This window comes from Castor canadensis, chromosome 3, assembly GCF_047511655.1.
Source record: "Castor canadensis chromosome 3, mCasCan1.hap1v2, whole genome shotgun sequence".
NCBI classification, from domain to species: domain Eukaryota; kingdom Metazoa; phylum Chordata; class Mammalia; order Rodentia; family Castoridae; genus Castor; species Castor canadensis.
The window spans coordinates 86283363-86302073 of record NC_133388.1 but is presented as its reverse complement, the minus strand read 5'-3'; the positions used below and the strand labels follow the sequence as shown (position 1 = coordinate 86302073).

Sequence of the window (18711 nt, the reverse complement as noted above, 5' to 3'; positions counted from 1 at the left end):
TGAGATGCCCAAATGAATGAGGCTGATTTGAGTCAGTATCCTATTGGCTAACTTTATTTCCTCCTAACCTGATGTTGCTGAGAGGAAAATAGCAGGTTGGCCTTTCGTATTTTTTTTTCTGCTATCTGCAGAGGGGAGAAGGAAGGAGGAGGAGAAACTGGAAGGTGCAAGACTGAAAGTCTGACTCCAGTTAGAGAATGCAGTTATCTCTAGGGGTCCTTGGTTCCTTTATTGCTGAATCCTATGCAGAATTTGTCCTAAATGGATCCAGTTGGCAACACTTACTCATTCTCCTTTTAGAGCTAACTTCAGGGACTGTGCTAACCAGTACAGCTGCCAGATCCTGCTTGTGGCACCCTGTATACTGGACTTTTAGCTGCCTTTTCTTCTCCTTCTCTTCCTCTCCTCCCTCCCTTCCTTCCTTCCTTTCTCCCTTCCTCCCTTCTTTCCTTCCCTCCTTCCTTCTTTCTCCCCTCCCCATTTTTTTTCTTTTTGCTATGTAGTTAATTCTGGCTTCAAACTCAGCCTCCTGAATGGGATTACAGGTGTGGACTATCAAACCCAGCTTACCTGCCTTTCTTGGCCATATTTTATCGTTTCCTACTCTCTTTCCCAATGGACTTTATTTTCTGTTCAGAGACATTGAGTAAATGACATCAGCTAATCATTGTTGATGAGTTTGCACGTGTCCTTCACAGGTGACTTAATGCCTTAAGAGAGGTACATTTGTCTGTAGACGGCCTTAAGGAGTGCTTGGGCATGGGTAATTTGGGTGGCATGGTATCTGCAATAAGTAGCATTTGCCCAGCATGTACTGTTTTTTTTTTTTTTTTCTGCACAGTTGAGAAAACACTTAACTCCTTCTGAGTGCTGCTTTCTGTATTAAGTACTATGCTAGGTGTTGGGATAAGGCATAAGCCCTCTTACAAGGGAGTTCACAATTTGAAAGAGAGTTAAGCATGTTCCAGTAGTCACTATGATATAGGGTATGCTCTGGAGTGGACCATTTGTGAAAGGTAGCATGTAAGATCAACTGAGCACATCCATTAGTCATGTCAGATTTGAGGATCTTAGTCCAGGCCTGTGTGGGGAATGTTAGCAACCCTCACTTAAGCTGTCTGCCTACTCTGAGTCATATGGAAACCTGGCATAGTGGTGGAACCAGAACTCTTGAGAAAAATTTATTAGAACAGAAGCTTTGATAACACTGTTTGGTCACACTTGAGGGTGGGGACATCCTTCATATGGTTTGACCTAGTCTGGGTGGTAAAGTGGCGAGAACCCTGACTGGGGAGTAATAAGACCTAGGTACAAGTCCCAGTTCTCTTACCTAGATTTGGACCAGTTAATAACAAGAAGAGGGTATAAGAATCAAGCATATAGAACTTCTTTCCTGACCTTTTGGTCAAGATTTAGGGGAAAACTTACAGTGGTTAAAAAGGAGGAAGGTAGTGGGTGCTGGTAGGTCACGTCTATAATCCTAGCTACTCAGGAGGCAGAGATCAGGAGGATTGAGGTTCAAAGCCATCTGGGGCAGATAGTTTGTGAGACCCTATCTTGAAAAAAACCCATCACAAAAAATGGCTGGTAGAGTGGCTCAAGGTGTAGGCCCTCAGTTCAAACCTCAGTGCCACAAAAAAAAAAAAAATTGTATTCATCAGCAAAATTAGCTCATTTAATGTTTGTAGGCACTCTTACCATTTGAGCACTTGGAGGACCTCCAGCAGAGTCAGGCCCAAGCTACTCCCTTGATATATTCTGGATTTCCTCATGTGAAATGAACAGAGGGAGGTAACTTTAATCATTCCAGACATGCTTGTTTTTATCTGTTTACTTTCCAAGACAAGATATTTAAACTTAGCACTTAACCAATAAAAGAAAATTACCAAAAATATTACAAGGTAGCCAGGTGTGATTCACCATTCCTGTAATGCCAGCTACTCAGGCGATGGAGGCAGGAGGATTGTGAGTTTGAGGCAAGCCTGGGCAAAGTTAGTAAGACCCTATCTAAAAAACAAAATACAAACAAAAAGCAGGCTTGGGGCATAGCTTAAGAAGTAGAGCACTTGCCAAGCATGTGTAAGACCCTGGGCTCAATCCCAAGGAGCAAAAAAATGAATGAATGAATGAATAGATAAATAAATAAGTGACAAAGTATAGTCAAGACACTTTGGTATATCCATGCTTCAGCTTTGCTCTGTAGCACTGCCCTCTTTGTACTTTGTCCATTTCTTTCCATGTTTCTCTAAGTGCTGTTTTAATTTTTTGCACCTCTGGTGAAAAACAAAATAGCCTGCCCACTCTTTAGGTCCATCTCTTCTTGTCTTAATCCTAGGCAGCGCCACATATTGGTGTTAGGTAGATTCAGAGAAGAAATAGCAGTAGATTCCCTTAACGATAACTCACGTAGCGTCTGTCTGCACCAGAGCTCCTCAAAGTGTGTCCAAACAATACTTATCACCAACGCCTTAGGGGCTGCAAGGTGGGAAGAGTTGTTAAAATGCAGGTTCTTCCCCTCTCCTATTGTACCAGTCTCTAGAAGGTGGCCTTGGAATAAGCATTATCAAGCTTGACAGGTGATTGTTATGCTTGCTCAGGTTGGAGATCCTTAGCTCTGGAAGTTTTTAGTCTCAGATGGCTTAGGAGTGGAGGCTGAAGCTGGTGGAGGACTGAGCAACCTTATTGCGTGCAAGTTGGGAAGAAGCTTAGGATTCAGTGGAGAACATTCCCACTGAAACATCCAGGTTCTCCTGAGTGTCAGATTCTTGAGGCTGTGATGAGACTGAGAAAGATGTGGGGTTCACCAATCATCTTGCTGGAAGCTACAGAACCTTGAAATGATGACTTATCTTTCTTTCCCCCAAATAATGGAATTAATCAGATGCATCTATCCAAAACATATACCTTGGAACCTTAAATTTCTTCATTCAGCAAATATTTGTTGAGTACCCCCTCTGTGTCAGACAGGCACACATTTGTGTGCTAGGGGTACATCAGTGAATAAAGCAAAGATCCCTGCTCTGTGGAGCTACCTTTCAGAGGTATAAAATAGAAAATAAATGGCAAACATAATAAGTAAATTATATTGTATGTTAGAAGTTAAAAAATGCAATGGAAAAAAGAAAAGATAGAGCAGGGTAAAAGGAGTGGGAAGAGGGCAAATTGCAGTATTAAACAGGGCAGTCAGGGTGGGTTTCACTGAATAAAGAGCAGAAGGTGGGTGGGAAGTTAGCTATGCAGTTGTATGGGAAAGCATACGCCAGGCCCAGAGAACGGCTAGTATTGTGGGAAGCGTATCTGGGTTGAAGGGTTGAAGTAAGATAATTCATGTTGGCAAGTTGGGATATAGCTTAGTGGTTAAAGTGCTAGCATGTACAAGGCCCAGCACCAGAAAAAAAAAAAAAGTGTTAGGGAGCTGCAGAAGCGTAGGCACTGCATACTTTTCATACCTATGTCTATTCTCCCTGTGCGCTCTACCTCCAGGGGCCATCACTAACAGTCTCTCCCTCTTTGCTGCTAATGGTGAGAGGCTTAGAGAGTAGCTGTCAGGCAGAGTGATGGTTCCAGGAGATAATATACAGTTTATGAATATTGAATTTTGTGAGCTGGCCACCAACGTTCTAGGGAGCTGGCCAGGCTTGGCATTACTATTTGTTAATACAACAGTCATTTGTTTTGCAGCTCTATATTGCTTCTGCTACTGATATTGACTCAGTGCCTAGGTGTTGGAGAGTTAAGACAAGCTCTACAAGGAAAAGTGAGCCAGGTTGGAACCCATGACTTCAGCAAGCTGGATTTTGACTTCTCTCACTGACACAAAGAATATTTTAGCAAAGATGCCACCCAAATATAAAAGCAGTCCTGGATACTTTCTTTAAAAGCTATTCCTGATGACCGAGTGTGTAGTTTAGTGATAGAGCACTTTGCCTAGCATACTTGAAGCTCTGGGTTAAATCCCCACCCAGCACTGGAAAAAACAAAACTCTATGCCCTGTGAGAATATCTAGGTTTTTGCCCCTTGCTCCCTCTCTGATTGGGCAACTGTCCCCCTATATCCTCACCTAAGGGAGTCATCAGCAGATAAACAGTGGGTCACACTCTGAAGTGGTTCTGTCAGCCCATTGTTAAAGGGCTGTTAGAAATATGGGCTTCTATGTGAGGGTTTAGAGAGGTGAGGAGAAGTTCAGATGGTACATTCATAGACTTTTTAGAGCTTGAAAAAACCTCATCACTTGAAAATATGGATGTAGATCTCTTTGGCAAATCAAAGTTGTGTTTCAAAGCTATTCTTTCTTTAAAATGGTGAGCTATGTTGTGAAGAGAGGTATCTCTCTTGTGAAGTTGTGGTGGGGGTTGTATACTGGGAAGATAGATGTGAAATAGGTCAGACTCATACAATAGGATCCAGAGAGCAAAACCAGCCAGGTGCCAGTGGCTCACACCTGTAATCCTAACTACTCAGGAGGCAGAGATCAGGAGGATTGCAGTTCGAAGCCAGCCTGGGCAAACAGTTCTGTAAGACCCTACCTTGAAAAAAACCCTTCACAAAAAGGACTGGTGGAAAGGCTGAAGATGTAGGCCCTAAGTTCAAACCCCAGTACCACACACACACACACAAATAATGTTTCCCAATCTTTAAAATGAGCCTAAGTCTCTACCCATAGCCCTTGCTTCCCAGCTCCACAAAGGGCCGTGCAAGAAAAGTTGTACTAACATTGTAGCTGCAGGAAGGGGCTGCCTCAGGGATCCCCTCCCTCTATTGAGTCAGGTGTTCCTGTTAGTTTAAGACAGCTTACCAGACTGGCAGAGTGGCTCAAGTATAGAGTGCTTGCCTAGCAAGTGTGGGGCCTTGAGTTCAAACTCCAGTACCACCAAAAAAGCCAACCTTAGTATTTACCTCAAAAGATTTTAAGCTGGGTGCTGGTGGCTCACACCTGGTTCAAAGTCACCTGGGCAAATAGTTTTGAGAGACCTTATCTTCAAAATACCCAACACAAAAAAGGGCTGGTGGAGTGGCTTGAGTGGCAGAGTGCCTGTCTAACAAGCATGAAGCCTTGAGTTCAAACCCCAGTACCACCAAAAAAAAGACAACCTATCTTCTTGAGGACTCTTATGGAGAAGTTAAGTGACCATGGGTGTCACTTAACTTCCAGGTGTCAAAATGAGGACAGGAGAAAGGAAAGTTGTTAGAAATACAGGAGAAATTTACCAGGAGACACAGTACTGAGTGGGACTGGGATTGAGGTTGTTACAGAAGTACAAGTTTTAGATTGCCATCAGTGGTTTGTAGTGGGAGGTGTCCTAGAAGAAAGGATAGAGATGGCTTAGAACTGAAGTTCTGAACCAGGATATCAGGAACACTTGTAAATTTTGTAAAACACAAACTTTTGGCCTCACCCCAACAGAATTGTTTCCAGGAGCAGGTAGATGCTACAGGGTTACAAAGGTGGGGGCGAAGGCCAGAGGCAGGGGTGGAAAAGGCCAGGTCCAAGCCTTAGCAGAGGAAAGGGGGATCTGTGTGAGGCTCCTTAAGAGCTGTAAGTATGTAACTGATAAATCCCATCCTGACTTTCTCCTGGAGTTTTAACAACATGATATGAAGAAACAGTGCTAGGCTAAGGGTCAGGAGATCTTGCTCCTAATGTCAGGCTGTCATTTAGGGACTTTGTGACCTTGAATAAATCTACCTCTCTGAGTTGCAGTTGCTTTTACTTTATTGTTTTTAAAGTTTTTGTTGTTGTTGTCTTGAGATAGGGTCTCATTGTGTATCCCAGGCTGGCCTTGAACTCCCTGTGTAGTCCAGGGTGACTGTGAGCTCATAACTTACTGCCTCTGCCTCCAAATGCTGAGATTATTGGTGTTCACCATCACACCCAGCCTTAGTTGCCTCTACTTTATAAAACTGAGAAGTTAGACTTAAATGGTTGCTAAGGTCTCTTTCCAGCTCTGAAAGTATGAGTCTATGATTCTAAAGAGTGACAGGGCTTCTCCACTTTGAGCTGGTTAATATCTTCTTGCATTACATTTGGAAAACAGGGGCCTCTCTGTTGTTCTTTTGTTTATGGAGTCTTACAATCTTGCTAACCTTGGGGGCAGGTAATCTGCCATCTAGCTTCCAGTCCAGAACTTCCCCTGATCACTTGATGGTACTTTCTATTCTTTGGGAATAGAATTAAAAATTAAGGGCTGGGGTCTGTAGCTTAGTGATGGAGTTCTTACCTAGCATATGCAAAGTCCTGTATTTGATATCCAGAATTGACCAAAAAAAATTGAATTCAATTAAAAAGAAGGGGTTCCATGACCAAATGAGTTTAGGAATTGGTGGGTTAAATCCTGTCAGCAGTTTCTTTTTCCTATAGAATTCTCAGAGCTTTTAAAATACTAATATGTATACTTACCTGGCAGGGGAGATACCATGATCATGAAGGTGGTTTTCCCAGGGTGAGGCTTATCCATTGCACTCTGGATGTGCTGACCCCTGCGATTTCCCCAAATGTGGGAAACTTGACTGCATAATTTGTGGTAGTGGGGAACTGCATTCACACTCTCCCCTAAAAAAAAAAAAAAAAAAAAAAAAAAAACTAATGTGTGTTGTGAATCTCCTAAGAGAGAATATACAGTATATCCCAAACTGATCAGGGGGGGATCCTCTTCTTTTTTGGAGCATTAATCAGATTAATGCTTTATAGAGTGCTCCAGAAAGAAGTTTCACTATACTGACATCTCTTTCTTTGAAAACAATAATAACAGCTCAAAGTTGGATGGCTCTTACTTGGTTTTCTAAATTTTTTTTTTTTTTTGGTGGCACTGGTGTTTGAACTCAGGGCCTCATGCTTGCTAGTGGCTGTACAACTTGAACCACTCTACCAGCCCCTGTTTTTCCAAATTCTTGACCTTCCAACTAGGTGGGAGTGTCCACTTTCCTATCCTGAATTCCCTAAGTCAGGCAGGGTTTTGTCATGAACTTCCTAAGGCAGCCATTCAGGTAGCACTAGCATTGTCTGCCAGTTTTAAATTCCTATTGAACTGACATTTTTGCCTTGACAGAGGGGTAGAAAAGGGCAAGTCAACCTTTGAGCTGAGTCTTTCCTTGGTGACCTGATCTGAGGGTCAGTGTGACTAGTTGACACTTAGGCACTGTTGACTATGATTTGGGATTGGTTTTTCCTCCCCTCCTTCCCTCCCTCCCTCCCTCCCTCTTTCTTTCTTTCCTCCCTCCCTTCCTTTTTTTGTGCCAGTACCATGCTGTTTTTATTGCTATTGCTTTGTAGTATAGTTTGAAGTCAGGTATTGTGATACCTCCAGCATTGTTCTTTTTGCTGAGTATTGCCTTGGCTATTCGTGGTCTCTTGTGTTTCCAAATGAATTTTCCTCCCTCCCTTCCTTTTTGACTGTACTGGGGTTTGAACTCAGGGCCTTGCTCTTGCTAGACAGGTACTCTACCATTTGAACCATTCCTTGAATCCTGTTTGTTTATAAAAGAAAGAAAAACAGTGTCAGAATCTCCTAGCCTAGGCTGGGTTAGGCTGGGACAGAGGTGAACTTTCAGACAAGGAATTAACTGTGTACTACTTGGATGAGAAAGGGTGTGTTAGACTTACTTGAACCTCAAACAGTTTTTACATCCATTCTCCATGCCAGTCCCCTCTTGCCCTGGCCTGTTCTTTGCCACTCTGCCCTCTTTTTTCCTTCATCCCACCTTTGGGTTTCTTCTGTCTCTCCAGTGTTCTAAGCAGACAGGCTCTCCTTTCTCCCTGCCTTCCAATCTCCACTTCTCATCCCCTCTGTCCCACAGCCTGGCAGCCTGCCCTGTAGGAATGTTAATTAGCATTCAGAATTTAATTAATTCAGTAGCTAATTACTGATTGGGGATTGGGGGTAGGGAGCTGAGGTTCAGGGGGTTGGGGGCTGGAGGTGGCAGGGAGAAGTAGCCAAGGCTGCAGAAGGCATTGCAGATGGCTGTGCAGTGGCTGGCACGGTGCCCACTGCCATGGATGCAAACACACTCATACGCATGCACACATACACACACAAAACCGGAAAGGGTGTTGGAGGAATAAAATCAAAAGCAGAGAGAAGGGCATAGGGGCCCTGGGAACTGGGGCTATGGGACTGGGGGTGGGGAAGGCTCTAGATCTATTTGAATCTGCTCCGGAAGTGGAAGAGCAGAAAAAAAAAAAGCAACAACCACAGGCGCAGAGAGAAGAGAGCTCTCTCGATACCCCACCCCACCCCCACCCCACCCCAGCCACCCCTCCTCCCTGGCATGGGATTCATGGGCACCAGCTGAGGACAGAGTCCCCTCCCTCTGCCTGCCATAAATATTGGCACTGAGGACCCAGACTCCGAAGCACAGGACATTCCAAAGAAAATAGTTTTTCTTTTAAGTTGCCTTTTTAAAAAAAAATATGTGTGTGTATATAGATATACACACACACACACACGTATATATACACACATATACATATGTGTGTGTGTGTGTGTATATCTATATACACATATATATATATATATATATATATATGTGTATATATATATTCAAATTACACCTGTTTTGGCGTGAGGGCGAAGGCAAGTGAAAGAAGGTGACTGAGCCAAGAGGAGAGAGCACAGATGGCTTGGTGGTGGTATGGTGTGGTGAGTTGTGGGGGAAAAAGGGGGGCTTGCAGAGGTTGGGGGTGGGTAGAATGAGGACCCTGTTTTCCTTTTCTCATTTTGCTGTGGAGAGAGAGAAAAAGAGAAAAAGAGAGAAAGGGGGTGGGGAGAAGAGCAAGACAGATGGCAGAGTGGAGAGGCGGCAGCCAGTGCCGGCACTGCCCAGCCTGGGCGGACCCAGCTTCTCCCCGCCTGCCAGCTCTCCAAATGCCACCCTTCCCCCATTCTCCCCTCTTCCCATCCCCCCAGCTTGGCACTGATCTCAGGAAGGGAGAGGGAGGGAGGCTGGGCAAAGAGCATCTGTTCCCTCCATTCTCTCAGCTCCATCGGCTGCCAACCTAGGGCCATCGTCTGCCTCCATCACCCCTCCGCCTGCCCGCCTACCCACCCAGTCCCAAACGGGTGCTGGATCAGGTGCCGAATCTGGCTGCCTCCTCGGGTACCAGTCACTATGCATTGCTGTGTGTCTGCCACCGCTGCCTGGCACTCATGGGGCCGTGTGTGTATGCGTGTGTGCGCGCGCATGTACATGTACGCATAAATGTGTGCTGTATGTGAGCCTCCTGGGCATGGGTGGGGGTTGGCATTGCGGTTGCCAACCTAGTGTCCAACCAGAAGGACAGAGGATTGGAGTGGAAGAAGAGGGGAGAGGTATGGGGCCTGGGAGGGGAGAAGAGGGTGCATGAGATGCTTCATGCTGATTGCGGGCATTGGCACTGCAGCTGCCACCCTTGTACCTACAGAGATGGGTGGCGGCGAATGGAGGGGGCAGTGACAGGAGTCCCTGTGCTTTGAGAGAAAAGGTGCGGTACACAGGGGCTGTTGGCATCATATCTGTCAGGCCAGGACCCAGTGTAGGAGCTATGGGCAATGGAGAGCCCAGGGCATGGGGAGGAGGGACAGGAATGTGTTGCTGTTTTTGTTATCCCTCTAGAGTCTCAGTCTTGAGAAATGGTTGGACTATGAGGTGGTTAGTCTGTTCCAGCTTGGGAAGTGAAGTGGTAAAGAGGGTAGATAGGGAAGTACCAGGAAAGAATCAAGAGCCAGGGAGAAGGGATTGTCCCACCACTACCCAGGGAGAACTTGTTTGGTCTGACAATGTGGCCCTTTGTCATAACACTGAAGGAGACAGCAAAAGGACTGGGGTGTGAGTTGGGGAGATGCTGGCTCTGCCTATAGAGACTGGCACTGGCTTTGGTATTGTATGGAATAGGGGAGGCTGATAGTGCCTCCTGCCAATTTGGTTGAGAGAGTTGCTGTGCCAGAAGTGAGAAGGGGGGAGGTGAGATAGATAGGGGAGGCTTTATTTTGGGAGAATAGACTTTTTTCTGCCAGGACTTTCTTCCCATTCCCTCTTAGGCATGGGGACTGGAACGACAGACGGAGAGCAGCATGAGGACACAAAGGAGGAAGCGCACCATTGCTAAGATCCCAAGGAAGAAGAGTGGAGAGCTGCTGGCAGTCCTGCCTGGCCTCCAGCCAGTTCTGCACTGAAAATGGCCATATCCTCTAGCCGGGTCTGTATGTGCCACTGTTGCGGGCGTCATGGGGAGGGAAGGGCTTGCTTGCTGAGCTGGGCTCTGGAATGGGAAGGACACCTTTTGTGGATCCCATTTGGATTCTCCACTCTTAACAAGTGAGGTGTCTGGTTTTTTTCCCCTGGTGCCTCCCTCTCCTCCCCCTCCCTTTGCCTCAACTCTCTTTCATCTTTCCATCACCACCTGGGTCCTGCTGCTTGGCACCCAACCAACTACATGCTGCCACGCTTGGCAGTGCTGCACTGGCATGTGAACAGTATCTCAGATCCTGGCACTGCGGCAAACCCAAAGCCGCCAAGCATGCTCATGACGCCACTTGGCGGCAGTGCGGGAAAGTGGCCTTGTACATAGGAAAGCCAGGCATTGGGTGGAGCTCTGTACTGGGAAGTAGCATGAGAGGCTGCCCTTAACAGCTGGGCTGAGCCAGTGCTCTCTAGAATACCTCAACACTGCTGTCTTCCCAACTGGACATCCCACTCCCTCCTACCTTCACTAACCCCAGGAAGGGGATTTAGATGGTACTACACTGTGAGCAGCTATGCAAAGGGAAACTAGAGCACAGAGGGACAAGGGCATGGGCTGCAGTCACATTCATGGCCAGTGAACTTTATATCTCTCTGGGCAACAAGGATACATAAACATCCTAGGAGGGTGAAAAGAGAGCCTGGAGAGAGGCACACCAGCTGTGTTGTCATTAATATGGTACCAAAAGAGATTAGAAGGAATTAAGAAGGAAGGGCCTTGCTGTTGAGTAGTGGGGTGTTTTTTCTTTGTGATTGACCAAACAGTGGTTGAGATGAATCAGTTCATTCTCCTTTGTTAAGAGGCTCACATTCAATAACTGTCCTACAAAGACAGAGAAGTACTCTAGACCTAGAGAGGTAAGCAAAGTGTTAGGAAAACAAAGGCTTCTGGGACTCATCCTTCCAGAAAGATTGCAAGGAGATTTTGTGTTTAGGAATTTCTCAATGGCACTCCAAATAGAGTTGGATAAATTTCCCTATCTTTGAAATCTATTCCTAGATTGACAATGAATGCTGGTAACGGGGAAGACCCCTGAGGAGAATCTCCAGCATCTGTACTCACACAAATCAGCCACTACAGAACTTAACCTTACTCTAGTAGGCTTGGCTTTCCCTGATTCCTGAGTAGCCAGAGGCAGTAGTCTGTGACCTGGAAGACCTTGTGGTAGAGAGTTTGGTTCTGTGTGATGTCAAGGGGGAAACTAGATGGCTCTTGGAGTGAGCCAGGGGACATAAGCCATTCTTTACCCGTGCTGGGGTAGTTCTGATTTCAACATTTGTGGAAGTGGATGGCAGTTTCAGAAGAAGCAAGGATGTTTCCACACTAGAAAACAAAGTAGGAGACACTCAGCCAAGGGGGTGAGTGGACAGTTTATCAGTCTTTTCTCCTGTTTAGGCACAGCCACCATAAGCAGAAGATACCATCAGATTTCCAATGGGTTGGAAGGGGTGTGTGTGTTGGGGGGTGATGTCCTGGTAATGAAGAAGACAGATCTGAAGTGAAGAGGGGAAAAAAAGTAGAATAGATATAGGTCAGTGGTAGAACATCTGCCTAGCATGTATGAGGCCCTGGGTTCAATTCCTATCATTGAAGGAAGAAAGAAAAGATCTGAGAGGATACTAGGCTCCTTTGTGAGAGCCCTTGATGTAGCAGGATTGCTCTTGGTCTTGGGGACTCGAAAGCTGGGGCAGGTCACAGATGTATATGGTGCTGAGCTGTCTAGACCAGTGGTTCTCAACCTCCAGAGAAGATAGAGCTGTTCAGCAGGAGTTTCTGATTCAGTTGCTGTGAGGTGTGGTCTAGAAATGAGCATTTTAAACAAGACTCAGGCAACCATGATACAGGTGAATGAACTTTGAGAAACACTGTTCTAAGAAATGGCATTTACCTTGTAGGACAGTTGATCTAGTCTGATTTCCCTTACCTTTGTTTCTCCCTTCTTCCTCAACCATATTCATGTTTTTGTGCTGTCACGCTTAGGATATTTGTATTGTGGGATATATGTGTGTGTTGTGGGGAGAGTATGCAGAAAAGGAGGGATTGTAATGTGCAGTTAGGTACATGTAACTCGTTAGAACAATGATTATCATTGGCAGTATTTATCACAGAAGAAACCCTTTGAAAATACTTTCAAAGTCACTCTTCCTTTTGTCCCCAGGTTCTGATGACTGTCTGCCCATGTGTTTCTGAAATCTTAACCATTGAGAACCAAGAGGCTAGATTGTTTTTTGTGGTCCAGTGAGAACAGTGTGGATTTTGTGGTGAGGCAGAGGACAGGTCCTAGTCACATGTCTTGCGGAAAGCTTGGATCCTGAGTAGTGAAGTAGGGGTCAGCAGAGTACAGGGCCAAGCTTGCTGTCAACACTCAGCAGATTGCAGATGCTGCACTGTTTGAGCATTTGGTGGAGATATCTAAAAGTGAGCCCATTGTGAGCATTCTTCAAGTACAATTGAGAAGACATGATGCAGAGTGATATGAGGGGAGGACTAGATGTGGGGCAATGCTGAGCCCCAGCCAATTATTCATTTCTGTGTTTTAGCCATTGGGTAAGACTTGCATACAGTTAGGTAAGGCTGTATGACTTGTCTCCCTCCTTAGACAGGCTCAGCTTCTTTCTGTTCCAACTATAATTACTTAGCCTGCTTCTCCACTAGCTTCTATCCAGACACCTCTGAGGCTGTTGAAAGAAACACCAGGACTCAGACTACTGATGGGGAAATGACATTTACTACATTTCTATACTTTGACTGGAGGACTGGATGGTTAGTCTGTATGAGAGAGAGTCACTGGGTGGTCACACGATTGAGTCACCTAGTTTTGTCACCCAGTGACAAGTCTCTTAGGATTATTCTCATATTCTCATATTCCCCAAACTCGATGGAGTGTCTTCTACATATGTACACTCTTAAAATATTTATTTATTTATGTACTGGAACTGGAGTTTGAACTCAGGGTTTTGCACTTGCAAAGCAGGTGCTCACAAAGCAGGCACTCTACTGCTTGACCCACACACCTCCAGTCCATTTTGCTCTGGTTATTTTAGAGATGGTGTCTTGTGAACTATGTCCAGGATGGCTTTGAACTGTGATTCTCCTGATCTCAGCCTCTCAAGTAGCTAGGATTACAGGTGTGAATCACTGGCCTCTGGTTTCTCAAATTTTCTTTCATCTCTTTATATTGTATCCAACCTGTAATCCCATAGACCCTGATGCTGCATAAACTGCCCTTCTTTTTTGTAGCAACACTTTCTTAGTACTAGGGAATTACTTCCTAAATCAATCCTCCAGAAATGACTCCTTCATGCTTACTCATTTCTGAGAGATACGCCCCCCGCACCAAATCAGTCTTTTCTTGTAACATAGGGTGCCACCCCAGTTTACCAAGTTTCAGAGTGATAGAAGAGTTTTATCAAAAGTTTCCTCCTGATTTCTACCTCTCCCCTCCCTGGAATCTAGTCATTTAAATCCCTTTCCCCACAAGTTAATCTTCAGCATTAACTGATACTGATGACATTTTACTTGTTCTTTTTCTCCTTCTCCTCCTTCTTCATCGTCATTTTTTTTTTTTTTGGTGGTACTGGGGTTTGAACTCAGGGCTTCATCCTTACTATAAAGGCTCTATACCCCTTGAGTCATACCTCCAGCCCCTTACCTATTTTTATGTGAGGAAAATTAGCATGTATTAAAGAGTGTTTCTGCTTACAGGAGTAAAAGTTACGGTCTTGGGGCATGTTCCTTGTTCCATGTATATGCCTAAGGAGTGCCATCCTTGCTGGCATTTGTTTGTATCCCTGTAGATATAAATACCTCTTGGCATGGGTCTGCTGCTTTTTCTAAAGGTGGGCTTGCTTTTTCTGCTGGCGCAGTTATATACACATAACTTTTGTGTTTTAGGTCTTAATATTGTTGTAGGGGTGAATGATTGGATGAGCAAATGCCTTAATATAGATCAGAGTGGTGGAGATTTAGGGAAACAGTGATCTGGGTCTGAAAGTCCCCAAAGTGAATAGGGAACAAATACAGCAGGTGGGTACTATTATGCCTGGAATAATTGGCTTTTTTGGTTTTTATACATGCTTTTGTAAGTACATGTCAGGGATAAAGGGGGGGGGGTAAGAACAGGTTACTTTCTGTGGTCCCCCAGTGCCCCATTCAGTCAATAAGGCTTCAGATTTTCTTATGTTCTTTCAGATTTTGTTATGTTCCTAGTTGAGAATTCAGCACCTTAAGACATCCTCACACAGGTTCTGGTTTACAGCAAAGACCTATAAGATCATTTATACCTCCTGCCTCCTAGTAATGACCCTAGCAATAAATAGGGACCTAAACTTGGGTGCTTTTTTAGGACCATGTATGTTAGAAACCCTAGTACTTTGTCCCAAGCCATGGAGACTAATCTTTTAAGCCATTTATTCAGGCTTACTTTATAGATGGGGTGTGTGTTAGTGGGTACTTCTAGGTGTTGCTCTGCCAGGTGCTTGACTTCAGTCTGTTACTCCATAGGATCCTGGTGACTTGGCAGTCACTGTAGCATTTTGCATAAGGCTGTGCTGACTTTGCTTTCTGTCCTCTACAACCACCATCATGCATTGCTCTCTGAAACAGTAGTGCTACTGCTAAGGACATCTGCTGTAAGAAAGGGTTTGGGGAAGAATGCTTCTAGCCACTGGAAATGTGGAATGGTATACCCCCAAAAAGCATGTTGACTAACCTTTCAGAAGAGTTAGTCAGGCTTTTTTGCTCCCAAAATTCTGGGTAAGTACAATTGCTCAGTCAGTTCCTATCTACTATTGTGAGTATACAATAGTTTTTGGGTGGGTATTTGGGTGTTAGGTGTTAGAAGGCATGAGGAGGAGGAGGGATTTCTGACTATGTTAACTCTTGATGAAAACATTCATAGTTCAAGCTAAAGCGAACCTGTCCTGGATCTAAGTTCCTAAAATGTATGACACTAGCTCTCTAATCATCTCATACCAGATGTTTGCCAAGGTTTTCTTTAAAATGTTTCTTTTTCTCATTTTTTTGTTTTGTTTTCAACTTTTATACACAAGTCACATTCCCAGAAAGCACAAAATGGAAAAAGCTTCTTTCCTCATACACATGCTACTAAGAAAATAGTTTTATACATAGAATTTCAACAGGAGAGAGAAAAGGACAGGGAGGGAGGGGTGCAAGAGAGATGCTGAGAGGCAGGAAAAGAAGGGTGGCAGCAAGCGCCAGACTAGTGGGTCATTTTCCCTCCCATTGCCTACATTTGTAACTGGCATTTTTGGTATCAACAGAGTAACTAGTTCTATCCTGCCCACAATTGGCTGGAGTTGGGAGTTTTTAATTTTCAAAATGAATAGGGCAGGAAGTGAAATTCACAGAGTATGTGGGGACTAGGGACTGAACTGAATTTTTTCTCCCCCTTCTCCCTTTTCTGCACATAAGCCACTGCTTCAGTATTAATAAGTTCACAGAGCAGCTGACTGAGAGACTGGAAAGCCTAAGTCCCAGGGCTTGCTGACTTGTGTGTGAGCATTAAATGGATAGCAGTAGTGGAAGCAGTCTGAGGAGAGAAATCTCAAGGATAGGGGAGTAGAACAAAATATCTGGAGGACATGGGAAATTTTGCAGGTTTCTCTTCATGAAATAAAACACCTACTAATCTACCCTGTGCCACTTTTGCTGGATTTTGAAGTTGCCAAAATTATCCCCTAATGGTTACTGAGGCAGTGAGGGTATGCCTCTTCTGTTGTCTCCCCTGGTAAGAGCACCTATCAAAGGTTCACCTTGTGCTTCAGTCATCCTCTTTCCTACCTATCCCTTCTGGCCTCACAGACAGGTCCTCTTCTTGGGGCTCCCTCCAGCAGCTGCTGCTTAATGAAGAGGCTGGTGGACTGGAGGGAACAGGAGTAAGGACAGAGGATAAGGGAGAGGAAAAGCAGTTGGGGAACAAGGGACTCTGCAAAGGAAAGGAGGTTCAAGAAGGGTCCAGAAATGCAACAGGGCCACAAGGGAGGAAAAAAGTAGGTTTGTGGGAAAAGTAAATGAGAAGATATGATGGTAGGTGAAAGGGATGCATACCTTGATTTCAAAAACAAAACTGCCCCTCTACCCATTTCTTCTTGAGACTGCTAAGATACTTTGGGCAACACTGACTTCTGACAGCTGAGAATGAGGGGATATTACTTGTTTTGATAAATACTCAACTCAAGGGACAAGGACATGTCTCCCCTCAGAGTTCAGGCTCTTTTCAGCATTACCAGCCCTGCCTCTGGGCACAGCTAGGGGAAGGGCTGCACCGCTTCCAGTCCTGTGAGGTTCTCCAGACCCCCAGCAAGGAGTTAAAGACATCTGGTCTTCCAGAGCCAAGGAGGTTTAAAGTAACTTAAAATGAGGAAGGGGATGACACAAATAGGAAAAAACAAAACAAAACAAAACCCACTTGTTTGATGGGAGTTTTCTTTTTTTTTTTTTTTTCTGTATTTTCCAAGTTTATGTTTTTCTTCAGCTCATTCCTCTGGTCTCTCCATCTCTCTTTCATGTGCATGTGCACACACTCTCTCTTTCTTGCTCTCATTTTTTGGTGTGTGTGTGTGTTTCAGTTTTTTCAAAACTTTGGGTTTTCCATGGTGGGCAGCGCCGGTCCCTGGAGGCTGAACCTCCCCGTTGGCAGGGCTAGACAAGGGGCAGGCTCATGGCTGCTGAGAGGATCTCTGTGTTTAAAGCCTTTGAGAATAAGTTACTGCAATTCCCAGGGTGCTGGATGGGTGTTGGCAGAGGGGTTTCCTCCTGGTGGCGGCTTCCCCTGGAGTCCAGGCCACGGGGCCTCCTGTCAGTTGAGGGTTAGGAAGGAGACGTGTGGGAGAGTGAAATTCTCCCTCTGCCAGCCTCTGGTTTGGTTAGTTTTGTGGGCTCCCTGCCCATCCCAGGCTCCAACCTTAAGAGCCGACTGGGTTTTTGGAAAGTTTGTGAGCAGTATGGTGCTCTAGACAAGGGGATAGGAAGAAGGGGAAGTGGCAGTTTATTTTCTATCCCCCTTTTTGTCTTGGGTTTTCTTTTCTCTTATTTTTCTTTTCTTTTTTTTTTTTTTTTGGTGTTTTCTCAGTCAGTGGAATAACACAGCATAATTGTGTGGTGTGTTTATGGGGGAAGGACTGGGGATTCATGGAGGAAAGGAAAAGGGAACAAAGGGCAGATTTTTTTCTGTGGTAGGCAGACATGAATGAATAATTAGGATGCCAAGGGCTACATCTGCAAGGAGCTTCAGATGAGGAAAAGAGTGTCTGTGGGGTGGGGAAGAGGCAGGACTCTGCTGGAGGTGGGGTATGTGAAGCCCACTGAGGGTGGGAATTAAAAGATTCCCATGAGGTGGGCAGAGCCAAAAGGTTGGGGTGAGGGATCTGAGCTCCCACCAGACACCCCTGGGGGTATGAGGGAGCCCTGAGGCCCTCCCCTCTCCCCATCTTGGTTTATCTGTTTATAAAGCTAGAAGTGTAGAGGTAGTAGTAGTTTTTGGGTTGGAGTCCGTGTGAGGTAATCTTGCTTCCTCTTTGGCAAAAGCCACAGCAGCCGTGGCAGCAGTGGTGGCGTTGGTGACAGTGATGGGTGAGGCCCCTGGGGGTGGGGCCGCTTTGCGCCTGTGGGCCGAGGAGCGCAAGTGGGAGGCCAGGGCTTCACGCCCACTCAGCAGCACCTCACATGCCAGGCAGTGGTAGGTGCAGATGGGCACCCGCACTGGGGGGGGCATGGAGCCCCCAGATCCCCTCCCAAAGAAGCAGAAGGCTCTCTGGTGGGCAGCAGCTGGAGCCTCTGCGTCAAATGCCATCTTGCACTGGCTGCACAGGTAGCGGTGAGTCACATCCACAGTGGAGATGCCAGTGCTGCCTGTCAGCAGCTCGTCAGCCTCACCAGTTTCCCCCTCCCCTGGTGGGGGCAGTTCAGGAGGCTTTGGAGGTGCTGTGGCCATGGGTTCCAGTGGCTGGGGCAGTGGCTGGAGCAGGGAATTGGGGAGCAATCCAATGAGGGTCTGAGGTATCACGGGGTTCATGGGAAATAGCCCCTTCTTCATGCCATAGAGCTGTTGGAAGTAGGCCCCCTGTAACTGGGGGCCAAAGACAGCTGGTGGTGCTGCTCCCCCTGCAGGAGGCAATGGAAAGGGCAGGAACTGGCCCCCCAACAGGGCTGGGACAGTGGCCTTCAATGCTTTGAGGTTCTTGAGGGCATCAGTGGAGGAGTTGGTAGGGGCTACAATTGGCTTTCGCTCACCAGAGACCTTGTCCCCCGAGGGCTCTGAAGCTGGGCCTGAGACAGGGACAGTGGTGCCTGCTGTGGAGGTGTTGGTTTCATCAGGCACAGGTCTCTGAGGTAAGGGGCAGCCTGGACCAGTAGTCTGGACCACTGTGGTAGTAGGCAGAACTGAAGTGGCAAGACCAAGGAGGCCTGAGGTGGCTGCAGGACCTAGGAAGATAAAAGGAGTGATGAAGGATTAGCCATCTCCTGCTCCCAA

At 45.9% G+C, this 18711-nt stretch overlaps 2 protein-coding genes and 1 non-coding gene across 5 annotated transcripts in view; 2 read left to right on the top strand and 1 right to left on the bottom strand.

Annotated features, from left to right (window-relative positions):
* The first annotated feature begins 6390 nt into the window (after positions 1 to 6390).
* Positions 6391 to 6554, top strand: LOC141421899 (U1 spliceosomal RNA). Its single transcript, XR_012446589.1, has one exon. It is a non-coding gene; the product is annotated as a U1 spliceosomal RNA (small nuclear RNA).
* A 2764-nt stretch (positions 6555 to 9318) lies between these two features.
* The window catches only part of Thtpa (thiamine triphosphatase), a 42775-nt gene continuing 33382 nt past the window's right edge, over positions 9319 to 18711 (top strand). For both annotated transcript variants that reach the window (XM_074068331.1, XM_074068330.1), the window contains exon 1: positions 9319 to 10172. The gene's annotated coding sequence lies outside the window, so the exon portion shown is untranslated. The remainder of the gene's footprint in view (positions 10173 to 18711) is intronic.
* The window catches only part of Zfhx2 (zinc finger homeobox 2), a 29309-nt gene continuing 27868 nt past the window's right edge, over positions 17271 to 18711 (bottom strand). For both annotated transcript variants that reach the window (XM_074068327.1, XM_020187176.2), the window contains one exon: positions 17271 to 18662. In XM_074068327.1, coding sequence (XP_073924428.1) covers positions 17683 to 18662 — 980 coding nt within the window. In that variant the 3' untranslated portion in view covers positions 17271 to 17682. The remainder of the gene's footprint in view (positions 18663 to 18711) is intronic.